Source organism: Pan paniscus, chromosome 4, assembly GCF_029289425.2.
Source record: "Pan paniscus chromosome 4, NHGRI_mPanPan1-v2.0_pri, whole genome shotgun sequence".
Taxonomy (NCBI): domain Eukaryota; kingdom Metazoa; phylum Chordata; class Mammalia; order Primates; family Hominidae; genus Pan; species Pan paniscus.
Genome location: NC_073253.2, coordinates 58,188,058 through 58,203,828, shown reverse-complemented (window position 1 = coordinate 58,203,828; position 15,771 = coordinate 58,188,058). Strand labels below are relative to the sequence as shown.

Sequence of the window (15,771 nt, the reverse complement as noted above, 5' to 3'; positions counted from 1 at the left end):
ATATCTGTATCTGATGGCCCTGGTTATCCCCGTTTTACAGAGAAAGATTAAATAACTTGCCCAAGGTCATATGGCTAATAAATGAATAATCAGAGATTACCAATGTTGAATTCACAGCCAATTCCTGGTGACTTTCCTCCTATTTGAAAGCTATAATCCTTCAGTCTTGGGAGAGGTAGACAAAAAGAGATTCATTCCTGGCCAAGGTTCATGGACAGGGTCTGGTCACTGCTTCTCCTCCTAGGGTACTATGCTTTCCTAGTGACTCTTCACTAAATTCCATAGTTCACTGGTCAAACACTGTTCTGTGACAAAGGGCCAATAAGACCCCTTGGTCTAAGGAAGTATTGTCCAAGGTAACCTGACACAGTGTTTGACTTTTATCCTTCACTTACTTTAAGCTCTCATTAAACACACTTATAACAGAGTTTAGGTGCCACTGAATGTGTTAATGTCATCTAGGAAGGCTGGTTGATTGCAAACAGGACCTCTCAGGAACACTAGTTAAGCTCAAACAAGACTGATTTGTAAACCAGAATTTCAATGTATGAATTCATAATAAGGAGCAAGTAAGGCTTGTATGTCTTATTTATGCCCCTCCTTTCCCAGTATCCAATCACTTGGGAAATTGAGTGATTAGTCAAGAAGTTGCTAAGTAAGCATGGAATCAGAACAGGTGCTGATGAAATATCTTTACTCATAATAGAGAACACTTCTCTAGTGGCCAGCCCCCAGATTTAGAGTCTTTTAAATTTTCACCAGTGTTTCCCAAGCTTCAGTCATTTGAATACCACCTTTATGATTTTACCATTCCTGCATTTCAATACACACATACTTAGTTTTCTTCCTTTCCTTCCTTTCCTTCCCTTCCTTCTCTTCCCTCCCTTCCCTCCCTTCCCTCCCTTTCTTCCTCCTTTCTTTCCTTTTCCTTCCTTCTTTTCTTTTCTTCCTTCCTTCCTTCTCTTTCCTCCCTCCTTCCTTCCTTCCTTCTCTCTCTCTCTCCCTTTCCCTCTTTCCTTCTCTTCTCTTTTCTCTTCTCTTCTTTCCTTGGAGTCTCGCTCTCTCGCCCGGGCTGGAGTGCAGTGGCGCGATCTCTGCTCACTGCAAGCTCCGCCTCCCGGGTTCACGCCATTCTCCTGCCTCGAGTAGCTGGGACTGCAGGCGCCCGCCACCACGCCCGGCTAATTTTTTGTATTTTTAGTTGAGACAGGGTTTCACCGTGTTAGCCAGGACGGTCTCGATATCCTGACCTCGTGATCCGCCCGCCTCGGCCTCCCACAGTGCTGGGATTACAGGCGTGAGCCACCCCGCCCGGCCCTTAGTTTTCTTAATTGAATAAGTTTTTAAAACAAAACATTTACTTTAGCTTCTTTCTAAGCAATTATATTTCTGAAATCATATTTGGTGTGCTAGTTTTCTAACACATATTGAAATAAATATAAACATTAAAATAACTACCAAAATGAAAATGTCCATGAACTGCTTAAACTCAGTGGTGTATATACCACACCTTAGTAAATATTGCCCTAGCCATTACTGGAAAAATAAAATACATAAGTTTCTCTGAATCCTGGTTGGTATGTTGAACACCTCTGTCTGTTGAATTTCTTCCTCAGGTGTGTACTAGCGTCATGGTATCTTATACCATCATTGTACCCACCCCCTCTATTTTGTGTTGATTTTACAGGGCTCCAACCTACAGTATTTTATTCTATTTTATTTTTTTGAGATGGGGTCTTGCTGTGTTGCCCAGGCTGGAGTGCAGTGGTGCAATCTTGGCTCACTGCAACCTATACCTCCCGGGTTCAAGTGACTCTCGTGCCTCAGCCTCCCGAGTAGCTGGGATTACAGATGTCTGCCAGCATGCCCAGCTAATTTTTGTATTTTTACTAGAGGCAGGGTTTCATCATGTTGGCCAGGCTGGTCTTGAACTCCTGACCTCAAGTGATCCACCCACCTCAGCCTCCCAAAGTGCTGGGGTTATAGGCGTAAGCCCCCATGCCCGGCCTTCAACCTACAGTATTTGAAAGATAAAATATGAAATTTTATCTTTAGTATTTGTGATTTTGTGCATAGTAAGAGATTCTCAAATATTTGTGTACCTAATATTCTTGAATATTTTCTAACTATTCTCAAATATTTATAGTACCTAAGAATGAACATATACTCTACCATTTGAGGTGATTAATTTTGGCCTACTGGTGGATTAAAAGAATTTTTAACAGTGTCGACATGGCGCTAGACACAATCCACATCAATAAAAAATCATTATTTGAATAAGATGAAGATAATGCTGAAAAGATAAAAAGACTAAAATATCAGTTCTCTTTATTTGTATTAACTTTGAGAATTCAGTGTTTCAAAAGTGTGAAGGGTCTTAACTACAAACTTTGATTTAAAACTGAGACTTCTTTGAGGAAATTGTTTTGCTTTAATCAGTCCTTCTAAATATGGGATTTAGAGAATTTGGAGGAAACTGTATACAATAAAGTTTTTTTTTTCACCTAAGCTTTCTAGTTAATCATTTGACACAGCAGTCTTAAGATTTTAAATTCCAGTTGCCACTGCCATTCTTTCCACTAGAATGTTGCTTGAGATATGGGCCAATTTTACTTAGCACCTAGCCTGGTACCTGGTGTATAGTAGGTGCTCATTTAAGGCTTATTTTACAACTAAGCGAATTCCTACCTTTTCTTTATGTTACAGAATATCACTAACACCAAGTTAAGATCTATAAGAGGGAATCAGAAAATAGAATATTAGTTTCACTTTCTTGGAACACACATGAAGGAGCAAATCTTTACAAAACTGTCTTTTTTCACTATTCATGGTCAATATTTGAATTATATTATTTTTATGCACTGCTTATTTATCCTTTCCTCAATATTGAACTTCAGTTCTCATCAGAATTCGCTTTTTCTTAACCAAGGATTCCTCTCACACATTATACATGCAGACTTTTTCATTAAGTCATTTTATTGCAATACCTGAAAGCAACAAGAATCTGTACTCTCCAAGTGAGTGAATAGCAGAGAATGTTTGCTAAGTGATTTTAAAAAATGTCTTCATTTTAGAAAATTTGCCCAAGTTTTCCATACTTGAAAAAAAACCTAGTTGTCATTCTCTCTACATGATTTTATATCTTGCTTTTTCTGCTTAGTAAATGTTTTCCCATAGAATTAAAAATTTTGCAGGAACAATCTCTAATTTGAATTGAATTAAAATAATTCAATTGAATTGAATTAAAATACCTCAGAGGAATACAAATTCAGAACCTTGAAGATTGGTTGCTGTCCTCCACCATGCCTTGAGGGTATGTGATGTGAAAATTTGGTTTAAAAATGGAAATTATTTAAAATGAATTATATCAAACTGTATTTTGGTTTGGCCTTTGTTAATCTTTTTTTTTTTTTTTTTGAGCCGAGTCTCGCGATCTCAGCTCACTGCAACCTCTGCCTCCTGGGTTTGAACAACCGATTCTCCTGCCTCAGCCTCCGAAGTAGTTGGGACTATGGGTGCGTGCCACCACACGCGGCTAATTTTTTGTATTTTTAGTAGAGATGGGGTTTCACCGTGTTAGCCAGAATGGTCTTGATCTCTTGACCTCGTGATCCACCTGCCTCAGCCTCCCAAAGTGCTGGGATTACAGGCGTGAGCCTCTGTGCCCAGCCTAAATATAATCTTTTAAGGTTGGGTGTGGCAGCTTATGGCTGTAATCCCAGCACTTTGGGAGGCTGAGGCAGGAGGCTCACTTGAGGCCAGAAATTGGAGACCAGCCTGGGCAACACAGGGGGACTCTTGGGAGGCTGAGGCAGACGGCTCACTTGAGGCCTGGAATTGGAGACCAGCCTGGGCAACACAGGGAGACTCTTTCTCTACAAAATTTTTTTTGAAAATTAGCTGGGCATGGTGGCTTGTGCCTGTAGTCCCAGCTATTCGGGAGGCTGAGGTGGCAGGATCACTTGAGCACAGGAGGTTGAGGCTGCAGTAAGCTATGATCATTAGTGCAATCCCCTCTGGGTGACAGAGTGAGACCTTGTCTCAAAAATAAATAAATAAATAAATAAATAAATAAAAAATATATTCATTTTGATCACCTTGAGAATCGTCTGACAAAGTTTATTGCTAACTAGATGAATCCTGACATTCTTGGTGGTGATGGTTCTAGAGATAAAAAGTATGAAGCAAGCCTGAGCCTATTAAGTGCTTTATCCTTTATGTACCAGTATCAAACTGTGTTGCTATTTATGTTCCTGAATGAGATAGGAGTTTCTTCAGATTCAGAGAAGGGAAAATGACAGAAACGACAACAAAAATGAGAACTACACTTTTTTTTTTTTTTTTTTGAGACGGAGTCTCGGTCTGAGGCCCAGGCTGGAGTGCAGTCGCGCGATCTCGGCTCACTGCAAGCTCCGCCTCCCGGGTTTACGCCATTCTCCTGCCTCAACCTCTGGAGTAGCTGGGACTACAGGCGCCCGCCACCACGCCCGGCTAATTTTTTGTATTTTTAGTAGAGACGGGGTTTCGCCGTGTTAGCCAGGATGGTTGCATATCCTGACCTCGTGATCCACCCGCCTCGGCCTCCCCAAGTGCTGGGATTACAGACAGACGTGAGCCACCGCGCCCGGCCTCTGAGAACTACACTTTTAAAACAGCCCATGGTCACGCTTTTTGAAGGGCTGGGAAAATACTGAGGGATTTTACCTGCTTTGGGGTGGGGGGTGGGGGCAGAACAAGAAAATCTGATTGAAGACAGCATGAAGTATCAAAATAACCCTTGGCCACTTTGGCTAGTGCCCGTAGAAATATAAACAGGTGGGCCACAAATCCAAGCCTTGATGAATGACCTATGCCAGCACCAATTTCCTCCCTCCTTCTGGATCAGAGCCTGTTTCCTTCCAAAATGGTGGACCCCCGAAATCTTACAGGCTTTTTTTTTTTTCTTTTTTCTTTTTTTTCCTCTGTCTCACTCTGTTGCCCAGGTAGAGATCAATGGCATGATCTCGGTTCATTGCAACCTCTGCCTCCCGCGTTCAAGCGGTTCTCTTGCCTCAGCCTCCTGAGTAGCTGGGACTACAGGCACCCGCCACCATACCCGGCTAATTTTTGTAATTTTAGTAGAGACGGGGTTTCACCATGTTGGCTAGGCTGGTCTCGAACTCCTAGCCTCATGTGATCGGCCCGCCTCGGCCTCCCAAAGTGCTGGGATTACAGGCGTGAGTCACCATGCCCAGCTGAGTCTAACTTTCTTTACAATTTCCTGGGGTCCCAGCTGGACTGAGTCTCATCCCTGCCCCCCTTACTGGGAGGAAAAGGGAATGCACCTCCTCCATGAGCCTCAGCTGCACTTTGAGGCACCTGGAATCCCCGGATGTGGAGCGAGTCTCTGAAATGCAGAACCCGAGGGGCCAACCCATGGACTGTGATGGGTAAAAGGGGAGAGAGCACTAAAGAGGCCAAGTAGGGAGGACATTATCCCTTTCCCCTTTTATTATTTTTTGTTAGAAAAAGGCAGGTGGACATATTTAGCTTGCAAAGCTTGTGCAAGGAAAATCCAGAGCGTCTCCAGAATAAGGGTCCCACGAGAGAACGTGGACACAAGTGGGCCCTCAGCCAGCCTTGTACCCACAGGCCCAACAGGCCACTTGGCTATGAGGCCAGAGCGTCGCCATAGAGGCCCGAACGCTAGCGTTTAGGGAATCCGCAGGCTAGAAGTGGAGGCGGGACGCCACTGGTCGTCTGAGCGCTGATTGGCTGGTGGCGCTAGTCACCAGCCAATCGTCAACAGACGCCATTTGTTGTTGGAGCCACGCACCTGACGCAGTGGGCGTCTTGCACGTGCAGCCGTTTAAGTCGCGTGGGCGCCTGCGAGGACTTGGGAGAGCAAGCCGCGGAGAGGTGAGTGGGCCGCTTTTCTACGGGAACTGGCCTGAACTCGGCCGTACAGGCTCCCCAGTAACCGACCTTTGGCCAAAGTGTGGATGGAGTAGGAGGAGTTTTGAAGCCGTCCTTCGAAGCCTTTCTGCCTCGGGGTCTCAGAGTCCCACGGGTGCCCAAAGTCTGGGCTTGAGACCTGCAGAGGAGGCGAAGGGGCCTTATTCCTGGCCTCTTCACTGCGTTTTCTCTGAACAGACATGGTCCTAGTACCATTTGTGTACAAACCCTTCTTGATGAAGCTGGTTGTCCTTCGTCGGCAGGATTTGGGCAACCATACCCTTCTTCCCTTCCCCACTAAAATCCAAGGCCTCCCTCTTCACCCAGTCGCCGCCCCCCTACCCAGTCGACTCCCGTACCCCTGTCCCCGCCCCCACGCACGCCACAAACACCCCAAAGCAAACATCCTTTCCACCTTGGACGTTAATCATGGGAAGGGAGAAATCTTAAGTAGTTTCTGAAAAAAGTTGCCTCTCCCTTAATATTCAGTAAGTCGTTTGGGGACCCTCTGAGGGAGGAGATTAAAGTCTATGAACAGATTTTTGGGAAAAGCCTAAGTCTTGCTGGGGACATGGCGATTGCTAGAATGACTAGGTAAGAGGTTCAACTAGTTTCTAAAGATAAGAAAGGATGGAGATAAATGCCACCTTTAGATAAGAAGAGACCTAATTCCTTCTTTGGAAAAAACTTTTGGGGTATCATCACCTAGTTGGGTAGTTTCAAGACGTGTATGTGAAACAATGAGTTTATACTTTTAAAGTTATGATTCTGATCTAATTGAGTCCAAATGTGCATTTTTTTTTTCTGAATAGAACTTGAAGCCACCATGGGAGATGAAGATTGGGAAGCAGAAATCAACCCTCATATGTCTTCCTATGTTCCCATATTTGAGAAGGTAATAACATTTAAAGTTTAATTATTAAATGCTACGGATTTTATCAAAGTTGAAAATCACTGTGGTGAGAGTTCTAAATTATACAGTCTGTGTCAGTGTTTATCTCCATGTGATTGTTATTAACTATTATATGGGGAATAAGAGACAACCTAAGCCTCCTATAGGATACGCTAGCTTGAGGCAATTTGATAATTAAAAGCTAAAATAGATGTAAAAATATTAATGACCTAATTTAAATCTCAGTGATTTAGGACTTCTTCAGGTGAAAGCAAATTTGGGCAAATGTGGTTGATATCAGTGAAAGACGCTTGTATGGAAAATAGAAAACAATAATTACGTTTTGGGAGATATTTTAAATTCTGAAAATTGATTTTGTGCAAGGAGGGTTCTCAGGATAAATGATCCTAGGCTGATTGAGTTGGTAACATCAGTTTGTATGAATCTTCAGATCTTTTTTCTTAATGGCATTTGGGGAGTTACATTGTAATTTAGGGGACAGTGGGGTAAGTTTTTTGGGCTTCAGTTCTGACTTGGAAATTGGCTTTAAAAAGATGAGTAGAAGGTACTTTAAAAGATAATAGATTATTTTTGCATGTGTTACTTACTTTATGGTGTCTCTACAAGTTGATTTTTTTGTTCCCCTTCAGAATTTCCAGTTTGAGTGTATGTCAGTTCTGACACTTTCTGATTTCAAGTTTTGCCTTAGTGGAAGTTCTTATTTTAGACAAAAATATAAAATATGCAATATTTTGTCTTAGTTGAATTTGATCTATATGTGAAGTTTATATTAAAATACCCAAAATACTAATATAAATTTATCATGTTTCTTTTCTTGGAACTTTTTAAAAGAAATAACATGTTACCTTTTTTTTTATTTTTTAAAATTTTTGTAGAGATGAAGTCTCACTATATTGCCCAGACTGGTTTCCGACTCCTGAGTTCAGGCGACATTCTCAAAGTGTTGGGATTACAGGCGCAAGCCATTGCACCTGGACTGTGTTATCTTTTTATAGTTCTCTTCTCATCATAAAAATATAGCTTTTTTGGGAAAAGTGGAGAAAGTCACCTACAAATCTTGCCCAATAGACAAGCACTCCTGTTAAAATTTTTAGTCAATTTTCTTCTGTTTTTTCCAAACATTTTTTGTTTGTTTTTGATACAGTGTCTTGCTCTGTCACCCAGGCTGGAGTGCAGTCATGCAGTGTGGGCTCACTGCAGCCTCTGCCTTTTGGGTTCAAGCAATTCTCCTGCCTCAGCCTCCCTCAGCGAGACTACAGGCGCATGCCACCACGCCCAGCTAATTTTTGTATTTTTAGTAGAGATGGGGTTTCCCCATGTTGGCCAGGCTGGTCTTGAACTCCTGATCTCAGGTGATTCACTCACCTGGGCCTTCCAAAATGCTGGATTACAGTCATGAGCCACCGTGCCCAGCCCAAACATGTTTTATATAGTTTTGATGATAGTATGTAACAGTAATTTTTTTTTTTTTTTTTTGAGATGGAGTCTCACTCTATTGCCCAGGCTGGAGTGCAGTGGTGCAGTCTCAGCTCACTGCAACCTCTGCCTCCTAGGTTCAAGCGATTTTCCTGCCTCAGCCTCCCAAGTAGCTGGGACTACACATGTGTGCCACCACGCCCCGCTAATTTTTTTTTTTTTTTTTTTTTTTGTATTTTTAGTAGACACAGGGTTTCACTATGTTGGCCAGGCTGGTCTCAAACTCCTGACCTCAGGTGATCCTCCCACTTTGGCCTCCCAAAGTGCTGGGATTACAGGCATGGGCCACCACACCCAGCCATATAACAGTAACTTTTGAATCCATCTTTCTTCACACTTCAGCACTAACTATTCCATATTACAACTTTTGTGGGAATTTCAGTGGTGTTAGCTTCTCACTGTGGTATTGTCATTAATGTTTACATCTTACTTGTTTTAATTTGGTAATTTTTTTCAAAAATGGAATTACTTGTTCAGAGGACATTTTTTATCATTCTTTTTCCTCCTTGTTCTCAATAGATTTGTTATAACACAAAGTTTAATTCACAGATAGGTACTTTATTCCCCCTGGTCTTAATAGCCATCTGTCCAATTTCTTTTTTCTTAGTTTGAGATTTTTGTCTTCATGAAGTGTTTAAGCAGCACACTGCACTGTAGCGTGTTGTGCATATTTATTGCATTGGGTTTCTGAAATTAAGGATGACTGTCAAATCTTTCAAATTTCCCTTTTTGGGATCTTTATGCTATTCAGTAACATAGTTTCTTCACATTGGGAATACTAAATTGAATATGTTGACCAGTCTACCTTATGATGCTTAATACATTTGTGTTGGGTGAATTTGTAGTGTATCTTTTGCATTTGTCTGCAAACTTAACACCTGGTGTTGTGCTGGTTGTGCCATTAGTTCTTTGCTTAGTTGACTCGAAGGAACATGGTGCAATCAGGATCTTTATTTGCCTTCCTAGGTTGAATAAAAAGTGCAGAGATGGCCAGGTGCGGTGGCTCATGCCTGTAATCCCAGCACTTTGGGAGGCTGAGACAGCCAGATCACTTGAGGCCAGGAGTTCGAGACCAGCCTGGCCAACATAGCAAAACCCCTTCTCTACTAAAAATACAAAAAATTAGCTGGGAGTTGTGGCACACGCCAGTAGCCTCAGCTACTCGGGAGGCTGAGGCAGGAGAATCTCTTGAAATTGGGAGGTGGAGATTGCAGTGAGCCGAGTCCGGGCAGCTGCACTCCAGCCTGGGCAATGGAGCAAGACTCTGTCTGAAAAAAAAAAAAAAGTGCAGAAACTAGAGATGAATACATTACATTTTTATGTAGAACAAATCTAAAGTCTTTCATTCCGTTTCTTTTAAAGACACCATTTTGATTTGTTCTAACTGAATTTGGTTTTCAAGAAAAAGCTGGCCTTCTCTTTTATAGCAGCTTTATCTGTGATCATCCTTTTCTGAGTGCTTCTCAGGAGCTTTATTTGGAGACTTAATGTTGACATACGCTTATATAATTTTGAAATAATTTGTCATTGTTCTAGTATAACAGATAGAATTTTGGGTAGAACTTCTCAATTCTAAATTTTAAAGTGAGTGTACCACCTGGGAATAGAACAGCGAAAGATGTGAAGTTAAGAAAGATTTTATAATGTGGCAATTATATAGTCCAGAAATCTCAACCATTAGGCATTTGCACGTTGCCTGCAGGCTTATTGGGGTGAGTGTTAGAATGGATGGGTATGGTGAGTGTATTAGATAATTCCATTGCTTACCTACTAGCTGTGAGGCCTCTTGTTAACTGACAGTGAATGTAAGCCTGTATAGTGATCACTTCTGTCTGATCTATTTGCCATTTTTGTGGCACATTTCAGAAGGCGAAATCTCTTGTGGTTAAAATGGAAACAGTAATTGAGTAATTAGACCATCCACAATTATAATTTTATTAAGCAGCAGTAGCAATGTTAGCAATAATTGTTGAGATAAGAAAATAAACATATATATGATATTACAAAATTGAAAGTAAGAATACAGGTGAAAAAAATGTGTTCATCAAAATGCAAAAGGATTATTTGTAGCTGCATGTGAGAACACTTATGTGTTAAACATTCGAAATTTCTGAATTGGTGCATTTGGGTGGTTTGAGAGATAATAATGGTTTACAGCTAAGTATTTTAAGAGGTAAGCTAAAGACGAGACCTATGATTCATTCAACATATTTTTGAGTTCTAGTAGGTGCTGGAGAGAGAGTGGTGAACATAAGGTGCTTGCTGTTACATTGTATTTTACTGGAGAAGACAGAATAAGCGCGTTTGAGAACCAAATAATTATAGTGAAAAGTACTATAAAAAATTAGAGAAATGTGTGTGTGAGACTGGTGCGGGGTGGATTTAGTTGGAGAGGGAAGGCTTCTCTCAGACAGTGACTCATGAGCCTGAGACTTAAAGGAGTCCCAGCAGGACATCAGGTGCAAAGGTTCTCAAGGAACCTTTGAGAAGGAGGAGGGAACAAACTTGGGGTATTAGGGCAACAAGAAGGCCAATGTGTTAGTTTTCTGTGGCTGCTATAACAAATTAACACAAACTGGGTAACTTAAAGCAACATAAATTTATTCTCATAGTTCTGGAAGCCTGAAGTTAAAAATCAAGGTGTCAGCAGCGCTGCCCTCCCTCTGGAGGTTCTGGGACAGAATCTTTGCTTCTTCTAGCTTCTAGTGGCTAAGGGCATTCCTCGGCTTGTGGCTGCATATCTCTTGGCTCTGTCTTCACATTGCACCTCCTTTGTGGGTCTTTGTGTTATTTCCCTCTGCCTCTCTATTATAAGGACACTTGTGATGGCAATTAGGACTCATGCCGATAATCCAGGGTAATCTCATCTCAAAATCTTTAACTTAATTTCATCTGCTGTGACCCCTTTTCTCTCTCTTTCTTTTCTTTTTTGAGACAGAGACTTGTTCTGTCACCTAGGCTGGAGTGCAGTGGTGCAATCTCGGCTCCCTTCAAGCTCCACCTCCTGGGTTCAGGCGATTCTCCTGCCTCAGTCTCCTGAGTAGCTGGGATTACAGGCGCCCGCCACCATGCCTGGCTAATTTTTGTATTTTTAGTAGAGATGGGGTTACACCATGTTGGACAGGCTGGTCTTGAACTCCTGACCTCAGGTGATCTGGCTGCCTCGGCTTCCCAAAGTTCTGGAATTACAGGCATGAGCCACCGCGCCCAACCAGTTAAGCTTTTTTAATGATAAAATTCTGTTGGAAATTATTTTTGATGTATTTTTTCAAAATTCATCTTGGAATTTGTAAGTTGGATGTATGTGGGATATTAAGTTCCATAGCTTGAAGCTTAATAATAAGTTTTTCAGTTCTTTAGTGTAAGAGTGTTTTATAACACTTGTAAAACCAGCCTTTTTTTTTTTTTTTGCCTCTATTCACTCTATAGTACTTTGAGCCTTACAAGAAAAAAGTCTTTAGATTTTAAATAGAAAATATTGGATAATTGTTCTTGTTTTAATGTCTGTGGTAGTAATAAACTGGAACTTTTTTTTACTGTAGCAATTACCAAAACCCCAAGTCATTTCAAGTATGTTGTTATTTTTGTGCCCTTAATGACGACTCGGAAAAATGTTTGGACGACTCTTGAGCTTTTTAAAAGTAGTTTTAAAAGTCAATGTCTTTGAGAAAGAAATTTTAGCAAATAGATGTTACCTAAAGATGCCTACCTTGGTGCATTCTCTCTAGGTTTGGGACTTAGTTAAATGAACTTACTTGAAGGAACATTGTAACTGTTGTAAGTTAGTTGATTAAGAGATCATCTGTAGATTTCCTTTCATTCTTAAATTATTAAATTCTGATTGTCATGTGCAAGAATTTCAGAGCTGTATTCTGAACTTTTGCCATAATTAAAGGAAGTTTATGTGAGAAGAAATAAAGATGTGGATTAATGATGATAAGGACACCCTAAGAGTTACTGAGAAAAAAATTACTCAGATTGTCGTTAATCTAGAACTATCCGGAGAAATGTTGGAAGGTTCCAAAATTAACCTGCATTCAGTTATTGATTTTATAATAAGTTGAATTTTCTAAATCTGGCTGTCATTCTACCACTGCTCATGTAATGCATGTGTGTTAATAGTAAATGATTTTCTTTAGCCTAAAGTAGGGAAAGTGAACAGTTAGTATTTGGGAGCAAAGACAGTCTTCAGCTACTGCTGTGACAAATGTGATTAAAATTAACCATGAATATTCTGATGCTACAGCTGAGGATATACCTTTTCATTGTAGTTGTAGTGCAGTGGCAGGTTGCATATATAAATTGTTTCCAGTCCATAAGTGAATTTACTTTACAGTGAATCCTTTTTTTTTTTTTTTTTTTTTTTTTTTGAGATGGTGTGAGACAGTGTTTTGCTCTTGTTGCCCAGGCTGGAGTGCAGTGGCACGATCTCGGCTCACCACAACCTCTGCCTCCTGGGTTCAAGTGATTCTTCTGCCTTAGGCTCCTGAGTAGCTGGGATTACAGGCGCCCATCACCATGCCGGGCTAATTTTGTATTTTTAGTAGAGATGGGGTTTCTCCATGTTGGTCAGGCTGGACTTGAACTGCTGACCTCAGGTGATCTGCCCACCTTGGCCTCCCAAAGTGCTGGGATAACAGGTGTGAGTCACTGAGCCCGGCCAGTGAATTCCTTTTTAAAACATGAGAGTACCATTAATTGGTTTCACTATAAACGCAGTAGAGATTTTAAAAATTTCTGTAGTACTTTTCTAGAGCAAAGATTAGTGTTAAATCACTAATACTCTGTAATATTGATGAATATACTGTAATATATGGAACTTGGCATACAATAGTGTGTATTGACCAGTGTTGATTTATTCATGTATTACTTGTCAGATTTTATAATGATATTTTATTATATTTTCTTTTCTATTTTTATTTTTCGAGACAGGGTCTTATTCTGTTACCCAGGCTGGAGTGAGTGGTGTGATCTCAGCTCACTTCAACTTCTGCCTCCCAGGCGAAGTGAACCTCCCATCTCAGCCTCCCGAGTAGCTGGGACTACAGGCTCATGCCACCACACCTGGCTAACTTTTTGTATTTTTAGTAAAGCTAGGGTTTCACCATGTTGCCCCGGCTGGTCTTGAACTCCTGGGCTCAAGTGATCCTCCTGCCTCAGCCTCCCATGGTGCTGGGATTACGTACGAGAGCCACCACACCCAGCCTGATTGTACTTTTCAGGAATATGGGTGACTTAAATGACTAAACTTTTATTTTAAGTCAGGTGTCAGCAAACCCTTTCTATAAAGGGCCAGATAATAAATAATTTAGACTTTATAGGCCTTACCTGTCTGTCACAACTTTGCTGTTGTAGTACTTCAGTCAAACTCTTTACAGAATCAGGTGGCCCACCAGATTTGGCTGGTGGCTGTAGTTTTCTGACCACTGTTCTAGTGATATATATTAGTACTATATATACAATGTTAAAGTGAAGATGTCTTGGAATAATTAGTAAAGGAACATCCAGTGATTTAGAAAACCTTACAGTCTATCATTATTTTGTTCTGAACAAAGCTCAATTGTTACAGTTTTCTAGTATTTGTGAAATAAATGACACATTCATATTCAAAGTAGGAAACTAGTCTTTTCTTTCTTCTTTCTCACAGGATAGATATTCTGGAGAAAATGGAGACAATTTTAACAGGACTCCAGCTTCATCATCAGGTATGTGTTATGGGAAAAAGGTAAAACCCTTTTTAGTTTAAGGGTTTCATCTAGTGAATGAAGAGCCACAGACTAGTAGACATCTTGTAGAGGGTGTTTTAAAAAATTTCTTAGTGAAAGTTCCTTCTGATTTGGATATTGTGGAATGGGGGTACTTCTAGTTAGAGGAATTGAGAGAGGGAAAAGAATAGACTGTATTATTTGATTTAATGGATTACTATAAAACATTTGCCTAACTTGGAAGTTGCACATTCAGCTTCCAGGCTGCTAGGGCATCATCATCATCAGGGTTCCTGACATAAGGGAGTAGAATATAGGACTATAAGGTTGTCGAAGCAGGTTACAATGGTGATGACCTGTCAGGATAATAACTGTTTAAGCCAAATCTGTCATACCATCGGGATATCTTGAGTTTCTTTGGGATCAGAAAACTAATTTGGGAAAGGTCTTAGGAGAACAGTAGAAACGTGTCAAGGTAAAGGAACCCATATCCTTCCTGTTGCGCCCTCCTGCCAACCCCACTCTGAACTTGTTTTCACTTTGGTTGCCCCTCCCACCATCATTTTTCCCCTGGGGTTGTCCAACTCTATTTACAGAGTGGATGTAGATGGGAAGATGGCTGAAAGTGGTAGGACTAGGCTGGGAAATTTCACTCATGGCAGTAGTTTTTCACATTGTTGAAGTCCAAAGCAGGATGAAATGCAATTGTTACTATATTAAAATAATTTTGACCGGACTCAGTGGCTCATGCCTGTAATCCCAGCACTTTGGGAAGCCGAAGTAGGAAGACCATTTGGGGCCAGGAGATCAAATGATCATTTGAGGTCATTCGAGACCAGCTTGGGGAACATAGTTGGAGTCTTTGTCTACAGAAAATTTAGGCTGGGTATGGTGGCTCATGCCTGTAATCCCAGCACTCTGGGAGGCTGAGGCAGGTGAATCACAAGGTCAAGAGATTGAGACCATCCTGGCCAACATGGTGAAACCCCGTCTCTACTAAAAATACAAAAATTAGCTGGGTGCGGTGCTGCATGCCTGCAGTCCCAGCCACTCGGAAGGCTGAGGCAGGAGAATCGCTTGAACCCGGGAGGTGGAGGTTGCAGTAAGTCGAGATTACGCCACTGTACTCCAGCCTGGAGATGGAGTGAGACTCTGTCTCAAAAAACAAAAACAAAAAAAATTAAAAATTAGCTGGTCATGGTGGCCTGTGCCTGTAGTCCTAACTACTTGGCAGGTTGAGGATTGCTTGAGCCCAGGAGTTCAAGGCTACAGTGAACTATGATGATGCCACTGCACTCTTGCCTGGGCAATGGAGCAAAACCCTGTCTCTAAAAACAAAACAAAAACATTAAAAAACTATGATGAAGTATACATAAGATTTACCATTTTAATGTGTACAGTTCAGCAGCATTCAGTACAGTCTCATTAGTCTGTAACCATCATCCACCATCTACCCCCAGAACTTTCTTGTCTTCCCAAACTGGAACTCTGTACTCATTGAAAAATAACTCCCCATTTCCTCCTCTCCCCTGATCCTGGCAACCACCATCTACTTCCAGTGAATTTGAGTTACTATGACTTTACTATGAGTCTCTAAATCGAGTTACTACTATTTTTAAGGCTGACTAGCATAAGGAAGAGGGCCTGGTGGCATCAGGTAGTAGTTTTATCATTTTTCTTATAAAAAATGAGTAGATGAGGTAAAACATTTTATGGTCAAGGGAGCTGCATGCCCACTGAAAC

At 41.1% G+C, this 15,771-nt stretch overlaps 1 protein-coding gene across 3 annotated transcripts in view; it reads left to right on the top strand.

The window, feature by feature from the left end:
• Positions 1-3,173: 3,173 nt before the first annotated feature.
• DDX4 (DEAD-box helicase 4) overlaps positions 3,174-15,771 on the top strand; it is an 87,128-nt gene continuing 74,530 nt past the window's right edge. For 2 of the 3 annotated variants that reach the window (XM_003827375.5, XM_003827374.5), the window contains exons 1-3: positions 3,174-5,898; positions 6,747-6,829; positions 13,971-14,028. In XM_003827375.5, the coding sequence (XP_003827423.3) occupies positions 6,761-6,829; positions 13,971-14,028 (127 nt within the window). In that variant the 5' untranslated portion in view covers positions 3,174-5,898; positions 6,747-6,760. The remainder of the gene's footprint in view (positions 5,899-6,746; positions 6,830-13,970; positions 14,029-15,771) is intronic. The other variant, XM_055112370.2, reaches the window with a different exon arrangement.